The sequence below is a fragment of the Denticeps clupeoides genome, chromosome 3 (genome assembly GCF_900700375.1).
Source record: "Denticeps clupeoides chromosome 3, fDenClu1.1, whole genome shotgun sequence".
Taxonomy (NCBI): Eukaryota; Metazoa; Chordata; class Actinopteri; order Clupeiformes; family Denticipitidae; genus Denticeps; species Denticeps clupeoides.
This window is the reverse complement of record NC_041709.1, coordinates 22,063,944-22,091,251: the sequence shown is the minus strand read 5'-3', so window position 1 is coordinate 22,091,251 and position 27,308 is coordinate 22,063,944. Positions and strand designations below refer to the sequence as shown.

At 42.4% G+C, this 27,308-nt stretch overlaps 1 protein-coding gene across 1 annotated transcript in view; it reads left to right on the top strand.

Moving 5' to 3' along the window:
• rims1b (regulating synaptic membrane exocytosis 1b) overlaps window positions 1-25,591 on the top strand; it is a 50,283-nt gene extending 24,692 nt beyond the window's left edge. Inside the window, 32 exon segments of the mRNA XM_028974483.1 lie at window positions 817-1,103; window positions 3,490-3,553; window positions 3,556-4,363; window positions 6,367-6,392; window positions 6,822-6,932; window positions 7,199-7,298; window positions 7,539-7,662; window positions 7,828-7,884; window positions 8,175-8,221; window positions 8,481-8,590; window positions 8,963-9,093; window positions 9,267-9,438; window positions 9,528-9,681; window positions 10,026-10,082; window positions 11,714-11,852; window positions 12,198-12,311; window positions 12,750-12,812; window positions 13,108-13,185; window positions 14,125-14,244; window positions 14,462-14,551; window positions 15,181-15,246; window positions 15,473-15,568; window positions 15,693-15,787; window positions 17,661-17,773; window positions 17,949-18,106; window positions 18,664-18,816; window positions 20,023-20,243; window positions 20,978-21,122; window positions 22,119-22,231; window positions 22,586-22,687; window positions 22,802-22,941; window positions 23,035-25,591. Of these exon segments, the coding sequence (XP_028830316.1) occupies window positions 817-1,103; window positions 3,490-3,553; window positions 3,556-4,363; window positions 6,367-6,392; window positions 6,822-6,932; window positions 7,199-7,298; window positions 7,539-7,662; window positions 7,828-7,884; window positions 8,175-8,221; window positions 8,481-8,590; window positions 8,963-9,093; window positions 9,267-9,438; window positions 9,528-9,681; window positions 10,026-10,082; window positions 11,714-11,852; window positions 12,198-12,311; window positions 12,750-12,812; window positions 13,108-13,185; window positions 14,125-14,244; window positions 14,462-14,551; window positions 15,181-15,246; window positions 15,473-15,568; window positions 15,693-15,787; window positions 17,661-17,773; window positions 17,949-18,106; window positions 18,664-18,816; window positions 20,023-20,243; window positions 20,978-21,122; window positions 22,119-22,231; window positions 22,586-22,687; window positions 22,802-22,941; window positions 23,035-23,253 (4,473 nt within the window). The 3' untranslated portion in view covers window positions 23,254-25,591.
• The last annotated feature ends 1,717 nt before the right edge of the window (window positions 25,592-27,308 follow it).

Here is a 27,308-nt window from a genome sequence, read left to right as displayed (position 1 = left end):
TAGACCCCTCTGTGTTAACTACTTCATATTTAATCAACACTAACCTGGGGTCGGAATCAGGCGGGGGACAGCAGAAGAAGTATAGGCGCGGGAGTGGGACTATTTTAGGAAACCTCTGTCATCTGTCTTGTAAATGAACCCTTGCTGAGACCTTATTAGATTCGGAAGATTTAAAGAATGAGCGACGGACGGAGTTGAGGGTTGAGGGCGAGTTAGACAATATGCTTATAAGGTTTGATAGGTAATGGCTTGTCTAATCTTAGTTTACCATTTTCAGACAGAATTTAAGGTACAAAAAACTGCTGAAAAAACTACCTTCTCAAAAAGTACCTCAATGTTTAGACATTTCAAGGGACAGGACTCCCAATTGTCACTCTCTAATAAGATTGCTCATTTTGTCCATTTAAATTTGCTGAAAAGCAATGTTTAATTCTTAGTTTCTAAAAAGGGATCCGTTGATTGTGGTTCTCACAATCAACTCAGCGCCTTCATTCTTCCAGAAGTCTGACACTTCTGGCACTAATGTGGCATTAATCTTGGACTTAAGCGCCATTAGATTGCATCTGACCTTTTCGCACAGTGCCAAGTTGTTGTTAACATGCCCACTGCCGATATTGCTTAGCTCCTAACGCTTAACTTTGAAGTTAGGGCCCTTATTTGTCTGTGTCCACTGTGTGTCCACTGTACGCTGTCAGAAAATGTTTGTCTGTCTTTGTCTACCCTTCCACAATGTACTGAAGTTATACTGAGACTGGCTAAATCTTGTGTGGGTTGGTCTAGCAAACATGATCTGATGCCATTGTCTCCCTCTGCCAGGTGATGTGGGTATGTAACCTTTGCCGTAAGCAACAGGAGATCCTCACAAAGTCAGGAGAATGGTTTTCGGGACCAGGGACCCGTGCACTGAGCCTCGATGCATCCATGAGTGGGCCAGCTGGCTGCGGTGAGGCAACACGGGCCCAAACGCTCCGCTCTCGCTCCCAGGCCCCTCCCGGCGTGTCAGCAAACAGCGAAAGCCTGCAGCCCGCCAACCCTGCTGACCGGACCAAAGGAGCAAACACCATGCCTGCCTCACGCTCCCGTAGTGAACCACCACGAGACAAGTAGGAGACTCACACGCCACTCACTCAATCAAAACCTGGGATCATGCCTCAGATCAGAAAAAAAGATGTGTCACTGTAGAAATGTATATATGTGTATATACATGTATATGTATAAATGCTAATAGATATACTGTCGCTTAGGCCTGTAAGGATTCCTCCATTCATCTCCAATGAAATATGTTGAATGAAGACACCAGTTGCAAGTACGCGTTTTAGGAGTAGGATTTTTTTAAGTGCACAAAATCACAGTTTCAAAATGCAGTGCAGATTCAATATATTTAGAACCACAGCTCCAAATCTCTATGTAATCTTTGCCATTAACAGAACATCAGAAATGTAATTTAACACTGTCCGTACAATGGTGGTCGCTGGCTTTTAGGACCTGTTGCTTTTCTTCGTGGGTCTGAGCACGCCACACGACATGAAATACATGACATGAAAGGCAAGAAATATTGTTTTAAACCACAGTACATGTTTCCAGCATGTGATTTAACTTTTTTTTCAGGATTTATATTATATTGAAGTGTCCCAACTTTTTTCTGATTTTGGGGGTTGTAACGTTCATCTTCTTACAATGTTAAGCTGTGCAATTCTGTTGGATGTAGGATTAACTATGAGATGAGACATGTTGAATCAGGTATTTCTCTCATGTTTTTTGTGAAGCGCAAAACATCCTCATTTTACCCAAGGCTCCTATCACAAATGCAGCTTTTACTTTAACCGTGGCATACTGTGAACTATAAAAAATAAAATAAAATGAAGCCTATGCAGAAAAGGCACGAACTACAAGGAACAGAAACACCAACCTGTCAATGTTTTCTGGCTCAAGAGATGGCCGAAGGCAAGTCACCGTGTTTCATATTTTAATATGAAAGATGAACAACCATTTGCCTGATTATTTTGAAAAAATAATTATAGACAGGGCAGGTCCATAAACAGAGCCATTTTTTTATATTAGTCAAGAACTAACTGTAGGGTGGTAGTAGTCTAGTGGGTAACACAGTCACCTATCAACCAGAAGAAACTTAACCCTAAGTGTCTCCAGGGGGGGACTGTCCCTTTAACTACTGATTGTAAGTCGCTCTGGATAAGGGCATCTGATAAATACTGTAAATGTAAACTATAGACAGTGAACTAACTATGCAATATATAAAGGTCAGAACAGAAGCTGCGCCTTTTCTGTGGGGTCGGGGTGGGGTGGTAACATGAATAATGTTATTTGTTGAACACAAAAATTTGTAACATACATGTTATGCATTGACTCTTCGTTCGCTCGTTATTATAGCAGTTAGTGGTGCAAAAGCTGGGCATTTTTCGCTTGTACTGTGGTCGAATGAGTTTGGAACCTCGTCTAAATATGACGCCGGTATTGACTCACGCTTAAAGGCTGAATGCAACATCTAGTGTATTCATATTCAAAAATCTATATATCTATGTTGTCACCTAGTGCTCCCAACAATCTCACTCTGTCACAATTTGAGGTTGCCGCTTATACAATCTATGCTTTTGTTTGCCCCCTGGTGGCTGGCTGACTATTGGTTGAGAGATTTGATCTGTTTTACTGTTTTTAGCGCTGTATAGTATAGTCTGTAAAGGCCTGCTACTCGGTTTCATATCTTGATCATATGTATTCGGAACAGTCAGTAATAACCAGACGTTGCCACGGTTACTCCAGTTCTCAGTGTTCCAGTAAAAGGAGTTGGTGCTCCACATTTGTTACATTGCATTCTCTGGGGCGTGGTGGCCTAGCGGTTAAGGAAGCGGCCCCATAATCAGAAGTTTGCTGATCGAATACCGATCCGCCAAGGTGCCATTGAGGTGCCACCGAGCAAAGCACCGTCCCCACACACTGCTCCCCGGACGCCTGTCATGGCTGCCCACCGCTCACCAAGGGTGATGGTTAAATACAGAGGACACATTTCGTTGTGTCACCGTGTGCTGTGTTTCACAATGACTTTCACTTCAAATCATGCTCATAGACATTCTTAATAGGTTATTCTTTTGTTTCAGAGATGATATTCATATTATTATTAATATAATATTATTATTATGGCTGTCAATAAAACTGTTTTTTTTATTAATTTATTTTCGTCGAATTCATAAGACTAAAGCTGCATATAATGCATATTTAAAACTATGACAGAGACAAATGTCAGAAAGAGGTTCTGACAGGGATAATCTGGACTTTGCAAATGAATGTGGTTTTCCCTGAAATGGCCTTAAAACTGCTGGACTGGTTATCTCCAACTTTATGTTGGGATTAACTCTGGCTTGGATGAATTTCGTATCCGTTTCATAGGTCAGCACACAGGAAATCAAGTTTATTTTAATGCACATCAGGGTGTCTATGGGGAGCCAAACACTGATTGTCATTTCTTTCAAACAGGAAGCGACCCGTTTCTCTCCATGAGCAGAACGGGAAGGTGGCGGGCCGAGGTGGAGCGCAAGCGGGGGCCCCGGAAAGCAGTCATCTTTAGAGCGTCCTCCCGGTCAGCGGCGGGATGGGCCAACTTTAGAAAAAGGATGCTCGCAAGAGGAAGAGGAGGATGAAGCATCTAGCATGCCACCTGATCCCCGAAGACGAAAAGAGGACGAGGAGCGTGAGAGGCAGCGCCGTGAGGAGGAGTTTCAGACAAGATATCGCAGTGACCCCAACCTGGCACGGTATCCAGTCAAGCCCCAAAAGGAGGAACAGGAGATGCGTATGCACGCCAAGGTGTCCAAGGTACGCCATGAGCGGCACCACAGCGATCTGGCCATTAATGAGGTCGGGTTAGGGTCAGGGGAGGGGTGCGATGGACCTCGGAGCCGGTCGTCCAGGCAGGCAGTTTGTGAGGAGCGCAAGGCCCTTCTGGAGAACCACCGGCCATATTCAGTGAACAGGACCGTGGGGGGCGGGGGCAGTAGTGGTGGTAGCGGGAGTCAGGATTCCGACCTCAAACAGGGCCATGGTCCCCGAGCCGGCCCTCCACCAGACCTCAGGGAAGCACAAGATTGGGGTCCCCGCGTCCACCCTGAGCCCCCCGAATCAGGGTCGCTTCGGGCCAAACGGGAAAAGGCCTTTGAGGGCCCACGGAGGATTGACTCTCTTGGTTCAGAACAGCCCGAGTCTCTATGGCCGCCCCAGCTACGTGTATGCAAAGGCAGACGTGGTGGCAACCGCAGGCAGATGTCCATCAGCAGCTCTGAAGAGGAAGGTGGGTCCACGCCTGAGTACACCAGCTGTGAGGACATGGAGATGGAGTGCATCACTGACAGAGGTGAGTCTTTCCTGCTTCCCATTTCCAATAAAAACGTCCACAACTCTTGCAGTGGTGTGAGAAAGAGTTTGCCCTCCCTCTGATTTCTTACATTTTCCCATGTTAGTCACATTTAAATGTTTCAGATCATCAAATAACATGAAATATTTTATTATTAACGGAGGAAAAAAAATCCAAACAACCCTGTGTGACAAAGTGATTGCCCCTAAACCTAGTAACTGGTAACCAAGCCTTTGCAATAACTTGCAGTGAGTCTTTTACATGGCTGTGGAGGAACGGCTGAAGTTTTCTGGATGTCTTTTGTGACTGATGAGTCGTTGCTGCGCTCTTCGGGTAATTCTGGGAAGGTTCACCCCTGTTCAAAATGAAAGTGAAGTGAAAGTGATTAGTTGTCACATGTGACACATCCCATCACAGCACCCAGTGAAATGTGTGCTGGGATGGTAGTAGCCTAGGGGTAACACACTCGCCTATGAGCCAGAAGACCCGGGTTCAAGTCCCGCTTACTACCATTGTGTCCCTGAGCAAGACACTTAACCCTAAGTTGCTCCAGGGGGACTGTCCCTGTAACTACTGATTGTAAGTCGCTCTGGATAAGGGCGTCTGATAAATGCCGTAAATGTAAATGTAAATGTAAATGCTGGTGAGCAGTGGCCAGCCATGACAGTGGGCGCCCGGGGGAGCAGTGTGTGGGGAAACTTGGCAGTGCGGGATTTGATCCCGCAAACTTTTGATTACGGGTCTTCTTCCTTACCTGGCACCGCTGCCTCTCATGTAGTTTTACACAGTTGGGGTTTACTTGTGAAATGTAATATATTTCTGGACGATGTGAAACATTTAAATGTGGTAGGGTGGTAGTAGCCTAGTGGGTAGCACACTCGCCTATGAACCAGACGACCCGGGTTCAAATCCCACTTACTACCATTGTGTCCCTGAGCAAGACACTTACCCTAAGTTGCTCCAGGCAGACTGTCCCTGTAACTGATTGTAAGTCGCCTCTGGATAAGGGCGTCTGATAAATGCTGTAAATGTAAATTTAAATGTAAATGTGGAAAAAGTAAGAAATCAAAGAGGGGTCAAAGGTATTGTGCTGTGATATTGGAAAGTCAGTTTAACATCACTGAGATTTTGCTAGATAGCTGGTGTTCAAACTACGTAGTTGTTTGCAAAAGACAATGATGGCGTCATCATGTATTCTGTTTTGACTGTGCCTCAGTTACATTCATGCAAGTTTCAGAGCATTCCCTTTTTCGAGGGCAACGGATTTGGGATTTGGGTCAGTGATTGACATAATGCCTCCGACTGACTGGTGTCAAGTCATCTGCTAGCAGTGGTGCATCAGATCCATTTTTGGGACTTTGTAGCCTAAAGCCGAGTCACCACCCTGACTGAGCTAGTCCCGACCGGGATGGTAGCACCACCTCATTGGCATTAATGTCTCAGCATCTCTCTCTCCCTCTGTCTCTCTGGCCTCAAATTCCCCCGTCATGATGTTTCTTTTTAAGCCAGATTAGAACAGTGCCCACTAATGGCTGGTGAGTGAGGTGAAATTGGCCTTCTTTGCCCTCGCCAAGACAGCACGGGTCAATCCAGGAATATGAGGGCTAAGTCATTTTTTTCCCAGAGCACTCTGGTTATAGATGCTTTGTGCTGACAGTATATGCTCTCGTACAACTTCCTGTAACTGCTTCTATTTATTCATCCAATGCCACCATGCAACATTTATTTTTTAATTCAAAAGTATGGTACACAATCGTTCTTTAATACAGATCAAATCATTTTTCATCAAAATATAAATTCCAGCAATTGAATCCAGTGCCAGTGTGTAAAAGAGCCATGTCAGAGATCTCAGTCGGTCTTGTGATATACAGGGAATGTGCTGAACAGAATTGGCTTTCTCCTTGACACCTCATTACTGAAATGCAATTTTGATGTCATACCTTTGCAATGCACAGCAATATCTCTCCCTTTCTAATTTAACGCTCTCCTTTCTGTCTCACCAGTTGACTGGGACCCTGCTGTGTGGCATGTAAGCAGACAATCTGGAACTTTCTTGATGCGCTACTCTTCTTCACTGGGTTTGTTAGTCCAGACCTGTTATATCAGTGCCCCCCCTGCAGGCTCTTTGGGACGGTACAGTGTCGACAGTTTTGTCAGCGTCATTTAAAGGCTCTGTGTATTGGTAGCATATGATATCAGACACCAGCCTGTGCGAAAGGGTTAAGTATTTTGCATCTCATAAAATAGGTTTGTCTCAGTGCAGGTGAGTGTAATACAGTGTAATCTGAGTGTGTATTTATTCGAGAGACTGAGAGGGCCCTGCTCACTGAACCTGCGAGATTTAGACTAAGCGTTTGTGTGTGTGTGTGTTTTGATGAAAGCGAGGGAGTGGAGAAATAGCGATAGAGAACGTCTCGTTCACTGATGGGATTAAAAACCACTGGCCTTCTCTCCACAGCATCCTGTTACGTGGCAGCCATCCAAAGAGGGAGATCATTTAATCGGCCGCATCACCCTGAGCAAGCGCTCAGCATTGCCAAGGGAGGCTGGCTCCCTCCTGGGGCTTAAGGTGAGCCTGGCAAGGCCTGTGTTCCACGGCCTGATATCTTTCAGGGCTGTACTCCAGTGTTCAATTCACCGGCTCGGACCCACTGGGGCTCATACTCAAATGTCATTCTTTTTTCTTCTCGTAGTTACAGCATTAACAACATGCATTAGCTGAAAAATAAGAAATGAGATATGATCCTTAGAATGTTAAGGGTTCAATGCCAGAAAATCTTGATGTGATCTATTAACTGCTGTGCTAGACCATCGGGTATCTCCATCTATCCTCAGGTGGTTGGTGGGAAGATGACAGAGAGTGGGAGACTTGGGGCTTTCATCACCAAAGTCAAGAAAGGGAGCCTTGCCGACATCGTTGGTCATTTACGGGCAGGTGGGCAGCGTTGGGGAATACAGCTACTGGTTTGTCTGAAGTACATAGGAAACGAAGCAGAAATGACTGACTTAATTGATGTTCAAACACCCATGTGTTAGTAAGTAATAGCAGTAATCGGAAGAGCAGGCAGAGCAGTTCTGTCACGCTGTGATGTTCAAATTGCACACCAGCAATCAACACTTCTGGGAAGTTATTGTGGCCTGTAAGTAAGTAGTAGCCCATTTTGTTTTTTTTTAGGCGATGAGGTGCTACAGTGGAATGGCAAAGCATTGCCTGGGGCAACCAAGAAAGAAGTGTACAACATCATTTTAGAATCAAAAAATGCACCTCAAGTTGAAATTGTTGTTTCAAGGCCTATTGGGTAAGTAGAATGTTTTTAAACGCTTATGAAATTTGCCTTGTTGACGCGTAAAATCCCCCGCTGCCCAAAAATGGCGCTGCGTTAGCAATACCTGTGCATATTGCCTGATTTTACCGGAAAGTTCACACTTTGTCCCAATTTTCTCTTCCCCCCTCCTGTTAAAAGATCTATCCATCGCATTCTTTCCAAAAACTTCTTGAAAAAAGTGTATAAAGCCTATCAGTAAGTAAAGACCTGTAATCCTAGACGTAGCAGTAGTCTCCCGGTGCCTGACCTTATGGAGACCTGATCCTGCTCTGTCCTAAGGTGTTGGCTGTCTTAGCATTGTTCGCATCATTTGCCATTTTATTCGTGTCAGTTTTGAGCTTTCCCACTCTTCCTCCAAATCTTCCCACTGTGAGTGAGTTGGTAGCTGTTGTCCCAGTGTGCATTGGTGTCTGGTGAACCTGTTTCTGGTTCGAGTGCTTAAATGTCTATTTACATTGTGATTATTTGTGGTCCTATATTTATAGGGATACGCCACGAATCCTAGATTCAAGACATCCACCTTTAGAGTCTAGTGAGTATTTCTAAATGTGCTTTGGATTGTACTAACAAGCCAGGTTTTACTGGGCGTTGGGGTGAAAATCTTTTTTGCTGATCGCTGCATTTGATTTCAGAGAGCAAAATAACGTGATGACCTCTCGCTTTTGTGGACTAAATGTGGACACAATTCTGTGGACGCGTTTTGCCTCAGAATTGATTTTGTGCACATGAAAAAAAAGGGTGTCAGATGAGAGTGTGTTTTGAATATTAACCACAACTTTTCACAACCCTAGCTGGCTCAAGTTCCTTTGAGAATATAGAGCGGCCGTCCATATCTGTCATGTCCCCCACCAGTCCTGGCATCCGCAGAGACCTGCCCCTGATCCTGCCTGGACAACTGTCGGTGAGTGCAGCCACGGAAAAGTGTGAAATACATGTGTGCTTTTACCACAGTGATGGAAAAAAGGTGTCTGTTCCATCTATTCAGTAATATATTCGAGAAATATATATTCGAGTTTCATTCCATATATTCAGACTTCATTCCATATATTCAGTTCCCTGTCAATATATATATTATTTATTTCCTGTTTGGTACATAAGCTTGAGAAAATATTTTTATTTGTGATCCCGGCAACTCCTTATAATTCTATACTATTCACACTATTCATAAAAGCAGAGATGTGCATCTTGGATTATTAGGTTTTTTTTAAGAACTAGAGAAAGTATGTTTCTTTCTGTATTTTCTGTATCTAGGTAACCTTTTTTCTGTATCTAGGTAAAACTTTTGTACGATAAAGTTGATCATCAGCTGATTGTCAACGTCCTACAAGCCATAGACCTTCCTCCACGACTGGATGGCCGTCCCAGGAACCCCTATGTCAAAATGTATTTCCTGCCTGATCGGAGGTAGGCAGGTCTGGTTCTGATGACCCTAAATCTTTAAAATAGTTATGTTACTGAGCTGCACAAACTTGGGCTAACACATGCACTGAAGGTATTTAATGGGGTTTTACAGTGTTGCTCTCTTGTGCGTCAAAACCTGTTTTTTACAAAAAGAACTTGAAATGGATGTTTCTCAGTGACAAGAGCAAACGGAGGACAAAGACGGTCAAAAAGAGCCTCCAGCCCAAATGGAACCAGACATTCTTGTACTCAAATGTCCACCGGCGGGACTTCAGAGAGCGCATGCTGGAGATCACAGTGTGGGACCAACCAAGAGCACAGGAGGATGAGAGTGACTTCCTGGGAGAGGTGTGTGTGTACACATATGAAAATGTTTGTGGTCTCTCTCTCTCTCTCTGTCTCTCTCCCTCTCACGTCTCTGCCTTCCTGTCTTCTAGATTCTTATTGAGCTTGAGACCGCCCTACTGGACGATCAGCCTCATTGGTACAAGCTGCAAACACATGACGTGTCCTCACTGCCTCTGCCTCAGCCTTCACCGTGCCTGCCACGGAGACACACCCATGGGGACAGTCCCAGCAAGAAGCTACAGAGTGAGTGTTCGTGGGCACAAAGTCCTGCTTGGAAAGTTCTTACATTTGATTGCAGCTGTCATGCAATATTTTGTCTGTACGTGTGTGTTTGGGGGGTGGTGGTTGGAGGGTTTACTTTATATTGGTTCATGCATCTTGATTTCTTCCTACAATATCCAGATAATAAAATGTACATCATATCTGCTACTGCTCATGTGTGCTATTAAATGTAATATTCCTTTTATTATCATTCAGTGCATTTACATTTTGCGGAGTGCTAATCTAAGGCATTGTGCGTGTATGTGTGTGTGTGTGTGTGTGTGTGTGTGTGTGTGTGTGTATGCGGGTGTGCACGTGTGTCTCAGGATCTCATCGCATCATTGAGACAGATTATGATGATTGTATTACAGTAGTGTCCTCAGGTGGGTGGGGGACATGGTTGCTTTGGTAACTGCACAGTTTCAGCACAGGCTGAGAGAGGAACAATTCCTTTTTTTTTTGCAAGTTTGGAAAATATTGGAAACGTGAGCCATAAGTTATTGTTAAAAAAATATCAGTTTGATAGTTGCTCTCTCCTCCTCTGCTAGGCACATGGACATACAACAATTCACCAGAGACTCACTCAGTAGCCTGCATGCTTGTTATTGGAATGCCACTCGTCGCTGCATGCCAGTAGAGCCTGATGTAGTTTTTGAAGTTAAAGGACACTTTGCATTATACATATAACATAATGAAAGTGTTTTGGAACATCCACACATCCACTTTTATAGAATTATATCAACTATTCCATGTCAAAACACCAAGGTCCTCCCAAGTTCATATGAATCAGGGGTCGGCAATCCGCGGCTCTTTCATCCTTACACTGGGGCTCCCTGTGTCTTTGGAAAATAAAGTGTTTCGTTTTTTTAATTGTTGTTCGAAACTTGAAGATTATTGTGATCTTGTAACATTAAAATGCAATATCAAAAATGCCGTATATGAGTATATGTGCATTTATGAAGCTTTTCGACGCCACCCAGCTTGGCCACCACCACCAAGCTGTTAATCAGTTTGTTCAAGTAGAGTAGAGTTTGAAAGTCTGACGCCTGTGTTGTGAGTAAACAGTTGTTTGCAATATTTAGTGTTTAATGATTTGCATATGTTGAATTTAAGTAGATAAGTGCAGAGTTCGAATAGCTAACACCATAGGTTACGGTGACCAGATCTGCTTATTTCCCCGAACATGTCCTGCCGGGTTTTTTTAGAATTTTAAACACTGCGAATCCTTGGCCCGCCCCGCAACTACAATCCTAATTATCAATAGTCAGTTTTAGTTTGTGGCATGTATACTTGTATAGGCATGTATAGGCTTTTTATTTCGATTGAAACTCAGAGTTCGAAACGTTCAAAATATTTTCTTTGCATGAATAAAATTTCACAAGCAACACGCTAGTCTTTTAATACATAGCATAAAATAATAAATGCAGTGTTAGCTCAATTTTACATGTCAGGCTCCAAGTGCTTTCTCTTTTGTGAAAACCGAGTGTTAAAGGTTGCTGACCCCTGATATACATCATCTAAAATATTTCTTTTTATTTTCTGTGCAGTATGGATATAGTTCTATCTGGCTATTTTTACAGGAACATTCTTAGATCTTGTGGATTTTGGATGCATAAATTAAGCACCGTCTACTGATGCTACCTGTCTTTGGCATGTATAGAAAAGGACTGTCAATCACCCTTTTTGAGCCAATGCCATTTCTTATTGTACAATTCAGTATAAAGTGGAGGCTTTTTAGCTGTTTTGTGCAACAGCTAAAAAAAACACACTCCCATGTTGAATTATAAGAACTGAATTACATTGGAGCTGCGTTGTGGTAGAGATGATTGACAGGGCTACTGTAGACTGTGGATGTCAGTGTTATGAGCAAGGCAATAACTCTTTCTGCCTGTGTGTGTGTCTATATGGATGTGCACACATATGAACATGTGTACACGTATGCGTGTGATATATGTGTGTGTGTGTGTGTGTGTGTGTGTGTGTGTGTGTGTGTGGTGTGTGTGTTTGTGCACAGCAGTGGACCGAAGCTCCAGGGAGAAGGAAAAGTCCAGCACCCTGTTAGTACCAGAGCAGCAGAGATGTGTTCAGCATCGCTCCCGATCCGTCTCGCCACACAGAGCTCGCTCACGCCCAGCACACGTGCACATGCAGAGGTATACATTTCCATACACGTATAAATAGTGCACTCTATAAAAAGTGACAATATTTGTCACGTTGTAAGTCACTCTGGATAAGGGCGTCTGCCAAATGCCTTAAATGTAAATTTGTGTTGTTATGGCAATATTAAAAAGTGGGAAATCAACTGGCACTGTTACATAAAACACAAAATTCCTCATTCCCTCATTATTATGAAATAATCTCTCACTCCCAGTCCTGCAGGAGGGAACAGCAACTGTCTTTTCCATTGCTCTCCCACAGTCAACAACCTAAATGGTTTTGGGTATCATATTTGTCTCTCCATCTGTAATTCTCTCTCTCTCTCTCACTGTCTGTCTCAGGAGTTTGGATGAAATCAATCATAATTGCCGTCATTCTCATTCCCCATCCTGCTACCATGACTCTCACCAAGAGCACAAGTCTGGAGACTCGGACTACGATTATTCAGAGGACAGGTAAAGACACCACTCAAGCCTCTTTCAGAGAGAGAAGGTCAATTGATCCACAGACAGCACATATTCTATTAGATTCATAGTCCATGCATATCATACATTTCTTACTTGTTTTACTTGCATGACTTCAGTATTAAACGTCATTTATTTGTTTTACCTAATAACAAAACTGCTATTTTCCTAATAAATCAAGTAATTTACAAGTGGAAAGGTGTAAATATACTAATAACTACTAATACAGTTTACTAACTCATAGTGCTAAAAAAAAAATCCTCCATGAGCTCAATCAATTTTCATTGTCTCATTAATAGTACTGTATTTTAATGTTTCCTTTATGCATTCCTCACTGTCTGATATTTTCCATCCTCTTACTTTGTGCTTGGGTTGTTTTTGTTTGGTTGATGATTCCCTAATGTGTCACCAACACCTTGGCAATCACAGCGAAGTCCTTGAGATGCACAGATCAATCCGGGGTGGAAGTGCTGAGTGCCTGCACACAAAAAGGTAAAATGAAAAGCGCTGGCACTAGAGGTCGTGTCCCTAAACTACTCCACAACCATCGTTATAGAACGCGCCTTCGGACCTGTTCAACAATATGCTTTTTTTTTTTAATCACGTACAAAGACCTATAAAAGGCAATAGAGGCTGGGAAATATAGTAAAATATAGATTATAGTTTCAAGCTATGAATATTTTAATTAAATATATATATATATATATATTTTTTTTCATTTGTTTACCTTTGCCTTCATGTTTTTATTTGTTTCATTTTGCATGTTGCCATGATCTGGCATTACAAGGAACTTAGCTAGACACTGTAACACGCTTCCACCAAAGATGCCTCTCTTAGTGAACGGTGTTCATAAGGACATCTACAGGTAAGAGGGTCACATGACAAAACCCTGGCTTCTTTTCATTTTCTCTTTGAAAAGCGATGGTCTGACAGGAAGTTTAATTTCAACAGCATGTTGGCCTAAACGGTGTCTGTTGTGTCCCTTTTGTGGTAATGTCTCGTGTTAATGTAGTACCTCGGGTTCAAATGAAGCTTCTGCCGGTTCTTTCTGATATCTCCTCCGACTTGACACCTTTCTGTTCTCTATCTCTCTCTCTCTCTCATTTTTATTTTCACGTTAGTCAGTCAGCTTTTGAAGCACATATTAGGAGGCATTAGAGATTCTGAGTTCTTATGAGGTTGGCCTGTTTTATCATCACCATTTTATTTGTTATACTTGATGGATTTTTGGGGAATTGTTGGATTTGTTTTTAAGAGGAATCAGTTGGGTTCAAATCCAGTCCCCTGGAAGGATGAATCTGGTTACATTTTTTATTTATGTTAAGTGGAATTAATGGGTTTATGCAAGCATGTATGTATGTTTAATCTGCATGCATATGTTTGAACAGTGCAGGGAGGGTCACGTGGAATGGCTTTGGAGGAATATTTGTGTCATTATTTGTGTGAACGTGGCAGGATTGCTGGTTGTGAATCATCTGATTGTGAATGATCCTGTAGGTTACATATGCTGTAGGCCTTTTAGCCACACACAAGAGAAGCATTTACTTTTATTTGTTCTCTAATCCTGTCCTGAGGATGCATCTCAATGCTGCATCCTGTTGGAATTATTATTAGCAGTATTGTTCCATGCAGAGGAGTCAGGTTTACAAATTTGTACCTTTTTGATACAGATTTTAGTCTGACCATCATGTTTAAATGTTTCTGCATATGTGTAAGGCATGCTACTCTATTCATCCTTTTTGTTTTGTTTGTTTGTTTCATTTTACTGGCCTTCCTGCATGCTTTTTGTTATTTCTGCACCAAGCTCCACCTTACCTGCATGCCTAAAGAGGAACTCATCACTGCGACCTGAGGGGGGCGGTGCTCTTCCTCGCAGCGCCTTACCCCAGCGGGTGCTTAGGTTCACTGATGAGGTCAGCGTTAGGTAAGAACTGCTGCCCCATGGATGATGTGGGGAGGAAGAAAGAAAAAAATGTCTGTTTGAGAGAGGGAACATCTATTGTCTGACCTGAGTACATGGTACAACTCTGTTTGAAGTTCTTGGCAGTATTTGGGTGACTGACAACAGAGCACCACTTAATGTGAACAGTCATAGTGCACGAGACTAATATTTCTGTCTTCTTTTCTTTCTTTTTCTGCAGTGATCTACAGCCAGCATTGGACAGGGTGAGGAGTGCAAGTACAACATGTTTAAGACCAGACACCGGCTTCCACTCACCAGAGCGAGAAAGGTAATGTTTTGGCTCTGAAATTGTGTAACTTTGGATCAAATGGATTTCACTGAGATGCCATTCTGGAATGAAAATGACTTGACTTATAAGGATAGATTATTTGCGACACTGGAACCGGAGTTTGTATGTGTTTCTTTTTTCCCCCTTCCTTGGTTAGTGTTTGTTGTAAATTGATTTAATGAATAAAACTTAATTGTGTAAGGTTTTTCAAGGTTTGTGCCTTACAGATTTTCCCAGTTTCAAATAAAAATTTTTTTGTTACTGTTTTACTGACTAAATTATTTGTGAGTTTGTCGCTGAGTAAAAGAATATCATTTGGTTTCAGTGCTAAAACATTTTATTGCTTGAAACAAATGCAGCAGAATAATATTAATGTTGTTAAATGTTCCCTGAATGTAGCATTCTTTGTGCTGTCACAGTGCATCTTTATTTAGAAATCAATCGGCCCCATTTTGAGTGAGATCAAGTACCCGTCATACAGAATTTAGACTGTGCACACTGCTTCATATCTCAGAGCAAGGCCAAAAATGAAAATTAGTTCTCAAAATGATTTCTCATTTCAAATCCATTTAGCTTTTCCTTCGCTTTCTCTCTTTTTTTTTATCCATCCACCCATTGTTCATGTTCAGACTGTCTGGAAGTCTGGACAGGCCACCCTGTCAAAAAGCAAACAAGAAGAGCATTGAAAATGACAGGTAAGCTCACTCACCATCACATGTACTCAAACGCACATTTTCAAGTCATGTTTACTAGCATGCATATAAACCATGCATGCAACAAATAAAACTTTTTTTACTTTTTCATTCATTCGTATGGCCCATATTAGTTTATCTGATTGGATTAATCTTACATTCATTTGGCTTGTGCACATTTTTCTTGTCTTCTTTGTTTCATTCACATCTTGTTTGGTGGCAATGTCAGAATTCAGCCCACCTCAATCCTGAGGGGCAGCCGTGGAAAGGTGCCCCCACTGCGTCCTTTCGGGGGTTCCTGTCCAAATTCCCCGAGACCAGACAGGTGCATGCTGGACGCCCAGTGATGTAACAAAGCAGCCCCAGAATATTCTTAATGTTGACCAGAAACTGATGGCTACCTCATCATGCCTTTTCCTTCTCGTTTTTCCTCTTTGTGTCTCTCTCAGGGCGCACAACAGTCACTCTCCTCCCACAGGAGCGCCCCGAGGTCGGGGGAGGCAGTTACCACAGCTCCCAGCACGCAGCAGCAGTATAGAGCAAGGTGTGTGTCTACGGACGTTCACAGTGCAACTCTATATGTTGAATATTAATGGTATTTTCTGCCGGGGTGGGCTATGTTACAGTTAACACGTGTGGGTGAGCATACAGTAGAGTATGCATTCAGGAAAACTGTTTGCTGAGTAGGCTTGTCACGATACTGAAAATTCAGTATCTGAAAAATCCAGTATCTGAACTCAATGCCCGTACTAAGGATGGTACTCGATTCTATTTTCAATACTATAGGAGGAGAAAAAAGTAAACACAGGGACTTATCTAAACTATTATTTTTTTTTTTTTAATAAATAAATTATATTTTCAGATATTTTTAATATAGTTAGAACACTATATATATCACATAAAGAATTTATTGGACAAACAATTCAAAACAAATCAATGAATAAACAAATGAAAGAAATGTATTTTAATGTTTTTGAGCCAAACCAAAAAGAGCAATAGCTGCTTCTCATGCCACACAACAAGCTCCGTGTATAATTCACAACTTATGGCTTTCCTCATTCATCTGGTTGATGTTGGAAATACTTCCAGTGCTCTTGGTTTTTACATTTTCTAGCAAGTTCGGTGCTGCAGAATTATGTTTAAAGTTTGTCCATCATGTAAACATCGGGTCCCCCAGGTAGCCGGGATAGGGACTGTCTGCTGAAAAATTGGTGTAGTCTGATGGTGATTTCTGTGATCCAGCAGATGCAAAACTGGAATTTAGGTGTTGATACTAGTGCTAATTGATATCAATAATAAAATACTAAAAGTATTGAATTTACAACAAGATTTTGTGTCTGAGAATGTTAAGCAGTCAGCAGAATAACTTTATAATAATAATTTTATAATAACTGGTGGTTGTAGCCTAGTGGGTAACACACTCACCCGTGAGCAAGAAGACCCAGGTTCAAACACCACTTACTACCATTGAATCCATGAGCAAAGTGTCTCCAGGGGGACTGTCCCTGTAACTACTGATTGTAAGTCACTCTGGATAAGGACGTCTGATAAATGCTGTAAATGTAAACGTTTTCTAACCTTTCTAAACCTCAGAGAAAAGCTGCACATTTGTGCAGAGAATCCTGCCTCTTTTTTACCATCTGTCTATTTGCAATTGGACACTCTGTCACAGTATCCATTCCCCTTCAACACTCGATGGATGTGTAATATGAGTCCTATCAGACATTAATGCTATCTTCAGTTCTAATGTGCCAAGAAAATGAAGCTGTTTTTGCATCATATAGCAGTTTATTTGTATTTTTCCCCACAACCCTCAGTATATATGTGCTACAGTTCGCCTATGCAGCTTGTTTGTTTCAGCAGTCTTCCTGTAGCTGAAACTTTAGACCCACATGTTACTACATTTTAAGGCTACAGAATGAACACCGACGGGGTATTTGCACAAAGTGTGAACACAATAATGTACTGTAGCGGACAAGCTTGGCGATGGGGAGGGAAAAGAAAGTAACAGGCGAGAAGCTCCGAGAAGCCTTATATCAGCCAGGACCCTTGGCACCAGTAAGAGGCACATCTACAGGACTGCAGCAGGACATCAGTGGTGGCATTGAGGCCCCCTGCCTGCTCTCAGTAACCCCAACTTCCAGGCAACGGCCCATTAAATCAGCTAAACCTCACCCTAAGGGAGGGTAGAAGCTGGCCTCGCTGCCTCCACAACCCTATTGGCTGCAACTCGCTACAGTACATTATGAAAATATCATTTATGACAAAGTCATCAGGCAACAGATGAACCTAAAGAAACTGACAAGGTTAATAAGGTAACCACGTGAATGAGAGGAGACATGAATACAAATACCATTAACCATGTTCGCTAGCCATGTTTACGGGGTTCTGCTTCTCTCTCTCTCTCTCTCTCTCAGCTCTTGCTGCAGAGGAGTCTGCACGGCAGCTGAGGGTGAAGGTACAGCCCTACCGTTCCTCCAGTGCCAGTCCAGCTCACGAACAGGAGTCAGATGTCAAAGCCAGGCGGAAGGTGAGAGAGAAAAATGTAAAAATGTACATACAGCAATGATGCCATCTTAATTGAAATTATGTTTTGAAGTCAACTCTATAGAAAAAAACAAAGGTGTCCCATCACACAATACAATTCATTCTTCCATTCGCCAAACCTAATGCGCTTACCAGGACTGTTTTTTCTGTGTGGACAGATGTATAAGCAGCAGAGGCGGAGCAGTGACATGTCGGGCAGCGACAACATTTCAGATAGTGAAATGAGCGATGGGTCGGTGGCATCTCGAGCAAGCAGTGCCGTCAGCAGTACCAGCTACATGTCCATCCAGTCCGAGAGACCCCGTGGACGCTTCAGGTGTGACCATCCTTCTCCTGTCTGTGATCGACATGTGAACATGTGACTGTTGTTGTGACTGTTGCACATGTTGCACACAACGAAATGTGCCCTCTGCTTTTAACCCATCACCCTTAGTGAGCAGTGTGTGGGGACAGTACCCTGCGATTAAAGAGTCCGCTTCCTTACCCAGTAGGCCGCCACTTCCCATTCTGAAGTGTCCTTGCCAACTTTACCCACGTCTAGCGACAGCACAGGTCCTTGGTTCCAGAACAGCTTTTTTTTTAGAAGAAAAATAAGGCGTGGGATTCAGATTGGGAATTAGCAACAGAATGCCACTTACACCAGTGTAGTGGAAAAGGGGTTATAGATGCTAATTATTTTAATAAAGAGGCACATAAAATTCACTCATTATCACTCGGGAAGTCAGGTCTATTCTGACTGTTTTCTTTATGCATGATTTTGCATGTCTTCTTTTCTTTTGCATGCATTTGCTCTGTGTGCCTTGCATGTTTTCCCGGTCCAATGCATCCTGGACCATCAAACATGGACCCATACACACAAAACAAACACACCAGGTCCAAGTCTTTGGAAAACTGCAAGGGAGAGGAGAAGAAAGAGAGGCGGATCTCATGGGGGGTGAACGGGACACAGGAGAGAAGGAGTCTGGGAAAGAGGCGCTTCTCTGAGGAGCTGAAGCGCAGGCGACACACAGTTGCTGGAGATGTCAGGTAACCATGGTTAACCCTTTACCAAACAAAGGGCAATCTCACCATCACCCCAAAAAAGTCCATAACCAGTCTGCAATGTAAAATAAATGGTTCAGACACAGACTCAGACTCAGGTCGATGAGAAGATGGGAATATAATGGATTCTGTCGGGGCTAATGAGCCTAAAGGAGCCCCTCAACACAAAGACACACACTTTATTTTCTTCCTCCTTCCTTCTCCTTCTTCCTTCCTTCACCCAGCTCCTCATGCTTTGTTTGAAGGACACCACAAGTTTCCAAAGCTCAGCATATATTTTTCTTGTTCCAAGGATTATAATTCCTGTAATTCTTCTCAAATTCCTGAAAATGCCAGTCCCAACCTCACAGATAACTCTCTGTAGTAGTTATGTCAGTATTGTGTTATATTATTATATTTTGTCATGGCGACTCAGGGCAGGGAGGTGTCCTGGAGGACACTTGTCCTGCACACTGTTATGTTTACCTTCTTTTAGCACACCTGACTCAACCTCTGTATCCGTTATCACCCAGCTGGTGAGTTGAATGAGGTGTGGTGGAACATGGAAAGATCTAAGCTGTGCAGGACTGGTGTCCTCAGGGAACAGGCTTGGTGACACATTTATACAGTCAAGGATAATCAGGCACACGATGGACACAAAAACATCAGGAAATCCTGGCCCGGAGTACCAGGAACAGTTCAGGTTCTGACCATATTATTATTAGTAGTAGTGAATTAATAATTACTCATGAATTAATTTATATTAATTCTGAATTAGCATGTGTGTGTTGTACTCCTCCATTTTGCCTTTGTGGTGTTGTCTGGGGTGTGTTTTGCTGTGATTTCTTATGCCGCTGCTATGTCGGTTCTCGCATGCGGACTCCCATATCTGTGCTGTATGTATTGCCCCCCCCATCCTCACTCACTGGTACCTGCTTTCTCCTCCCCACCATGTTGACTGCCTGCATCTTTATTTAAGGAAAATGCAAATATATTATATCATAACTGCAAACTATTACAAGACTGCCACTTTCATATTGTAAATAGAAATATACTGAAACATTCAACAATGCAAACCAGTCATGGGACCTCGGATATATTTAGTAGACATCACTTCTTTTGAATCTATTACATGAGTTTGAGGTTGTGTGCCCTGTTTGCCTTATTTTGCCTTGCTCTCTTCCCCTGTTCTTCTCCCCATCTTGCCTCCAGCCGCCACGTTGGTGCCTCGGTGGGCCGCAACATGCCAAAAAGCACAAGTGCAAGTGGTGAGATTTACACACCTGAACGCACTGATGGCAGCCAATCCGACACAGCCGTGGCTGGACTGGCAGGCAGCTCCGGAAAGAAGCGCCGTTCCAGTCTCAGTGCTCGCATGGTTGCCATTGTGGGTGGGGGCCGCAGCCGCAGCACGTCCCAAATCCCCCCAACTGGTGAGTGGCCGTGCGCAGCGAGACGTTCAGGAAAAAAAATCAAGGATTCTGAGAATTCAAATGCCTCTTTAGCCAAATGCTTGTCACAAAAGAAGTCCAATTCCATTTTAATGGACACCAGCAACAGCCGAAATAGTTGTAAAAACCTTGTTAAACCAAGAGCTGTATGACATTTCTGTGGAGAAGGGTGGCAATAATAATAGCAGTGACTTTGCGTCTTATTCAGGACAGCAGGACTAAGTGTATAGCAGGCTAAGGTACAAAGTCTTTTTTTTAAGAGCTTAAAAGCATATTCGAGAGCCTGGAGGAAGAATTGTCTTTTTTTTTTTTTTTTTTTGCTGGAGATCTGCTGAATGGAGAGGAGTTAGCGTAGTAGAATCAGTTTTAGAAACAGCACAGCAGCGGCAGGGAATGGTGACGCAGCTGGGGTATGGTAAATCGGGCTTTCTCTTTCTTGGAGTCGGCTCTAGGTGATTCTTTATCTGTATTGTTTGGCTTAAACTTGTTATTTAATGAGTATTTTAGTGCTGTATAACATGGACAAATAATGATTTGTTGTTGTATTAACAGTTATATCTTCCAGTAAATATGTTGGAGAATAGACAACTTGGGCAGGATGGGTTCTACATGAGTTTATGGGTCCCCTCTCTGTGCTCAGATGTGTATCTGTTTGATAAGTTTGTTTTTCCCTGATGTTTGGTTGTGATAGACTGTTGTGTTTTGTATGTCTACAGAGGCATCCAATAAGAAGTCGAAAGGGGGCTCTGCCATCCAGCGTAGCCAGGAGACTGGCATGGCTGCAGGTCTAAAGCACAGCATGAGTCGGCAACCCAGTAAAGAGTCCACTAATGGCAGCATTGTCAGTTGTAATTCAGAAAGGTCAGTGCAATAAAACATGCATGATCACACCTAAAAAAATGCAATTTCATTATCAGTCTGTATATTGTTCCATCATTTAAAAGTATACCATGTATTTGTTTCAGTTTAGTTATACAAAAGTGTGTCAGCAGTCAACATTGAGTAGACTTGGGGTTGTTTATTTGGTATTGATAAGAATTTCAGAAATAAGTAAGATTTAGTTACAAATGCTAATAAGTATTCATCGTCACATGAGACAGATGCATGCAGACGTGCCCTTAAAATACAGGTAACTTAGAATAAAACCAATCTCGTACTCCAGATGTCATGAACATGAAAGCAACCATGACAAGTTCATTTGAACTCTCCTGACATTGTGGGGGCTAAATTTAATCCATAGATCGACCATTTGAGTTGTTGCCTAATAGAGGTTTGAAGTGTTGTAATTTAACAGTAAATTGTACACTCAATTGCACATGAAGTTCTCACCAATTGCCTCATGGTATCTCCAAGCTAGACAAACTCTGTATACGACATTAGCAACATTGCCTAGAGCCTTTCCACACTGCATGTTTGCATTAGGGGCGTTGAAATTAATCTCATAATCAGTGAATCGAGATGCAGACATGAGCTCAGCCTCGTCCACATGTACGCTAGAAATGAACACCCTTTGAACGACACACACGTCTTGCTGGCGTTTCAATTGCCATTTCAGTGCCGTTCGCTTGAAGCCGTTTAACGCTCATCTGTCTGACATTGTTTAACACTTAGTCCTACCCTCAGTAAAACAGTCGGTGCTTAGTCTGCGCTCACCTGACGCCACAAACGGCAGAAAAATGCCTGGTTCTCTCATCTCAATTACATATTTGGCAACAATGTGAAGTGATGTAGAAAATTTGGTCCACATGGATTCAAAGAAAACATGATAGCTCCATGGCCCGGTGGTATAGCTTAACATTGAAGCCCCTTCTGTGCACATAATAATTAATGAATGAATGTGTTTTTTTTTTTCTTTAGTCGTGTCTTCTCTGGCATGCGTCTTGGAGCAGACAGTGAGTTCAGCGATTTCCTGGATGGACTGGGTCCTGCTCAGCTGGTGGGTCGACAGACTCTGGCCACGCCTTCAATAGGTGAGAACTCCATCTTTAAAAATCCTTTCAGCTAGAATCCAAACCAGGCATGGGGAACCTGATCCTTGGGAGGCCAGTGCGAGTGCAGGGTTTGCTCTCATCCATCTACCACCGTGATGTCGTGAGGGCTTGGTTAGGAACCTAAACCAGTCGGGTCACCTCCCTCTCTTATATCAGATGGTTATTTAATTAGCTTCAGGAAATCAATAACAACAAAGTTGTTCAAGGAAATAAAATAAGAGTAATTCTTTGGTTCTCTATATTTTTTGATACCTATTTATGCCATTTTATAATGCAACTGTTTATGGTTGTGTGAAAAGAGTTTCCTTATTATTCTGTAAATTTCTTATACAGGAGACATTCAGATTGGCATGATGGACAAGAAGGGTAAGTTGGAAGTGGAGGTGATCCGGGCCCGTGGCCTTGTACAGAAACCTGGATCCAAGTCTTTGCCTGGTGAGTTTTTATACCGACTCATAGATGCACACCAGTGCTATAAGAGTGGACGTTGTATAAAATCTCATCACTCGTTTAATTCGCTCAGCTTAATAAGCATTGTTGTCTGTCTAGCGCCATATGTCAAGGTCTATCTGCTGGACAAGGGAGCTTATGTAGCCAAAAAGAAGACAAAAATTGCACGGAAAACCCTTGACCCACTGTACCAGCAACCGCTGCTATTTGAAGAGAGCCCACAGGGAAAAGTTTTACAAGTGAGTATGAAAAAAAGGCGGGTCTCACACTTTCACACCATGCTCTTTATCTTGTTCAGTCCACATCTTGATGCCTCTTCCCTGTTCCAACAGGTGATAGTCTGGGGAGACTATGGGCGAATGGACCACAAATCCTTCATGGGAGTCGCACAAATCCTATTAGAGGAGCTTGATTTGTCTAGCACAGTGATTGGCTGGTACAAGTTGTTCCCACCGTCCTCGCTGGTGGACCCTACAATAGCCACCCAGACACGAATGGCTTCCCAGTCATCCCTTGACAACTCACCGGTGCCCTCCGGAGCGCGATCATAGTGGACTACGGCCTAGGGCTGACGAATACCGTTAGATAAGAACAAGAGCAATCAGACGCAAAGAGTAAAATGGCGATGAAGAAACAAAGCTTTGATAAAATCTGACAATCACTCCTCTTGCTTCGTTCGTTTATGCTTCTTGCTTCTCTTCATTTATTTTGAAACAATGGGAAATCTCTAGCTCATAATCAATCTAGGTTTGTCATTCAGTAAGAATTTTAGGGCTGTTGTTCAGCAATGTGAGAAGCAATGTTTTAAAGCGATACAGTGACGGTCTCACTGTCTCACTTCTGAATCAGCAACAAATGTATTTTGGCCCTCAAAGAGCTTCAGAATGTATCTAATTAAAACTTAGAGGAGCCTGTCAGCACAGTCACTGGCTCCTGTAGCACCCTCACCCTCAGCACTCTGATTCTCGCCCCTCAAAAGCGGGGAACCTCACGATGAAGAGTCTTAAAGTTCAGGGCCTTTTCTGGTGCCTAAACTTCAAGGACCCAGGTCCTGATTCCTCTCTTTCTCTAAGTTCCATTTTCAGAATCTTCCTTTGGCTTACGGTATTTACAGAATGGTGGAGGCTTTTTTTTTCGTGGTTTTGCCAGGCTCTGAACTAATACCATTTTTTTTTATTATTAAGGTATGTGTTTGTGTGATAAGAAATTAAGGTCATGGGGGTCTGGACATGCACACATGCCTTTTAATCTGTAATATCATAATTCAGTTATTACTATGTTCAATTAGTTCTTCATACAATGATTGTTTTCATTTAGGCTGTTTGAATAAATGTTCATGTGCCCTGTTTAAAGAGAAGCTGACCAATAACTCGCTTAAATGCCACAGTGAAATTGCATAAAGATTGATGTCCATTCTCACAAGAATGAGATTTAGGACACATGTATTTTTTCCACTTTGTTGCAGAGAGCTATTCTTCTTCTCCTTGCACATAGGATTTTAATCCAGAATTAAGTTTACATTATTTTACGATTTAACTGCAAGCACAAAAGCTTGATTTTTTTACTTAAAAAAATTTAAATTTTAGAGAAAAAGAGAAAAAATAACAATAAAAAGAGAAAATGTTAATAGTGAATATTTCCTATTACATTTCATCTCCACTTTCAGTAAATGTCGGGAAAATAATCAAGTCATACAGAATAGCCCTTCATGCATCTCTGTGAATGTTGACGTAACCAATCTGAACGATTGTTGTAGACTCCAGCCACTGACCGTCATTCTCCTTCAGGATACTGACTACTCCCACCAGGAGGCGGTGGAGCAGCATGACTAAAATCTGTTCCAAGCTGCATGCACAGTTTTGTAAAACAAGACAAACGAATAAAAAGTTGACTAGATGAATAGATGTGTGTCTTAGTTCCACATACCGTAGGCCAGCTTGTATGTTGCATGTAGTTGTACAGTTTGCTCGTACTTAAATATAAAGAGATGAACCAAGAAACTGAAACCATTCACTCTCACTCATAAACATTCGAAGGAGCTGAACTCCAGTCCATGCAATTCATTCTGGTGCTGAAAGAACACAAACATCTTTGATTGCATTTTATTTTGTTTTCATGAGCCCTATGGAAAATGTGCTATATGACAGTACTATAATATAGCATATTACATTATAGTACTGAGCAAACCCCTACCACGGACTGTATCTTTGTGTACATCATAATTTACCTCAAAGTGGGGGAGCAGAGATTCAAATAGCCTATAGGATGTGTATAAAATAGGATCAAGGTATGCGTACAACTGTTAAAAGACTTGACAATAGCAGCTATATCAGACTTACTGTGTCTATATAACAATTAAACATTCACAGCGAGTCATTCTCATGTAATTCTGTGAACTTGAGGAAACCAAATAGGTGGTTGCTCATATTTGCCAATTGTCTAGGGCCTAATGCTTGATCCGAAGGAACTGTAGAGCAGACGGGAGTACGGGAAGGATAAAAGTGACATGATCTCTTTGACCGGTGACAGATTCAATGCAGTTGAAAAGCCACGGTCGGGTGAGTTCTCCCTCACTTGTGCGGCTTTTAAACGCAGCCTCTCATTCCTATTGTATGTAAACATGTTTAATATAAAAAGGAAATTAGAGTTTACTTTCCACGTCCAGTGAGGCTGATTTACTTTTATTTTGTCAGTATTATTGAATAGGAAAATGCTGATTGTTTACAATTATTGTGTTCCACTGAAATTAAAAAGTTAGTTAGATAAAAAAAAAAACATATTCACTGCATTTTTGTTTGTATACAGATGTGGCTCAAATGATGTGTGTGTTTTATATAAAAAAAAGTTCATTTTTATGATTTAAAAATAAAAAAAAGTTGTGTGGAAGAACAAAAAGACTTTTTTTTTCATTCTAACGGCAACTACAGGATTTCCTGCAATGCCTCTAAATGGCCAACAAAATGGGTTCCGTTCAGCCAAAATTTATAACATTGCAATTAACGTTGTGTTCTTTATTTCTCGCCTTACTTGATCTGTGACTTGTTCCAGCGTGATTCAGGTCCAGCCAGTCTGAACAAGTTGCATCTCAAGCAACAACCGAGATTAGATGCATAACTTTTCCAGCACCGACTCACGCTTCATAAATCTTCCAGAAGACTGAAGAGGCTGGAAGCCAAACAAACATCTGCAGTCCATATATGCAGCGTGGGCCCTGACCTCTCACCCTCGATTGTGACCTTATTATATGGCACAGTGGGACAGAGGAAGTAAAGGCCGTGGTGCAGGTCACTGTGGAGATGGTTATCTGCCGCTCATAGGAAGTGCCAGTCCTTTACACAGATGCAGGGTTCACAGGGCTTCGCGAATGTTTCTACAAACTCATTTTTACCCATTATTTGTCTCTCACCTCCTGGGGTGCGCACCTCTATCTTCGCACAAGGCTAAAGGTTTTGTTTTAGCACTTTGGACTCCTACAATTATTATTAAAGCTAAAGGAATTTACATTCATTTTTAGCTCAAAATTCTGGTTGAAACTTGAAAACTTTGCTCACGTCTTTTGTTGAAAACCCCACTTACTACCATTGTGTCCCTTAGCGAGACACTTAACCCTGAGTGTCTCCAGGGGGGGACTGTCCCTGTAACTACTGACTGTAAGTCGCTCTGGATAAGGGCATCTGATAAATGCTGTAAATGTAAAATGTAAATGTTGAAGCAGCTTTGGCAGCAGCTACAGCCTCGAGTCTTTTTGAGTATGATGTCAACTTGACTCAACAATTTTTGGGCAGGTTCTCCTACCCTTCTTTGCAGAACCCTACATCGGGTTGCATGGGGAGCGTCGGTGCAGATCCGAGCTCTGGCCTGGCCGCTCGGGGAAGTTTGCGGTTTTCCGAAGCCACCCCATCAGCAAAAAAACGTCCCCACAGCCAGTGTTGGGGAGTAACAAGTTACATATAACCACACTGCAAAATTTAATGATAAAAAATTGTAATTGTAATTCATTACAGTTACTGGAGGAAAGGCCTTGCAGGTATGTTTAATAATAGCGCCGTAGGGGGAATCATGGGAATGGTATTTGTCAGCCAACGATTGTGTAGTGCCCGTTGACTACAAAAATCCCTGTGAAGCGGATGTTGTTAGTTAAATGTGAATAATTGCCGGTCCTGGTGTCGAACCGGTCTGTTCGACTGATGGAGCTGGACTGTCCACCATCTCTAATGTAAAGTCGCCGTCAAATTATGAATTAAAGAGATGCCAGAAACATGGAGCTTCCATGCACTCTTCAAGTTTGATCTTTGGGTGCTGGTATGAATGAAAACCGGGCTCTGAAACCAAGATGCAGCAGTAATTATAAGTTGATTATTAGCAATTTAGCTGAACCGAACCATCTAACCACAACACTGTGAGGTATTTTGCGGATGCTACGGACCTGCCGGGGGTGTTTTGACAGTGAACGGGTGCTGGTTTCTCGGGACGGAGGTGAGATGGGTGGGTGAACCCTGACCAACTATAAAGTTCCTCACATTATTCAATTTCTATATGTCGAATATTTGATTTAGCAGTGGTTTATAACTGTATGATCTCACAGTTAACTCAAGTCTGACCTTGT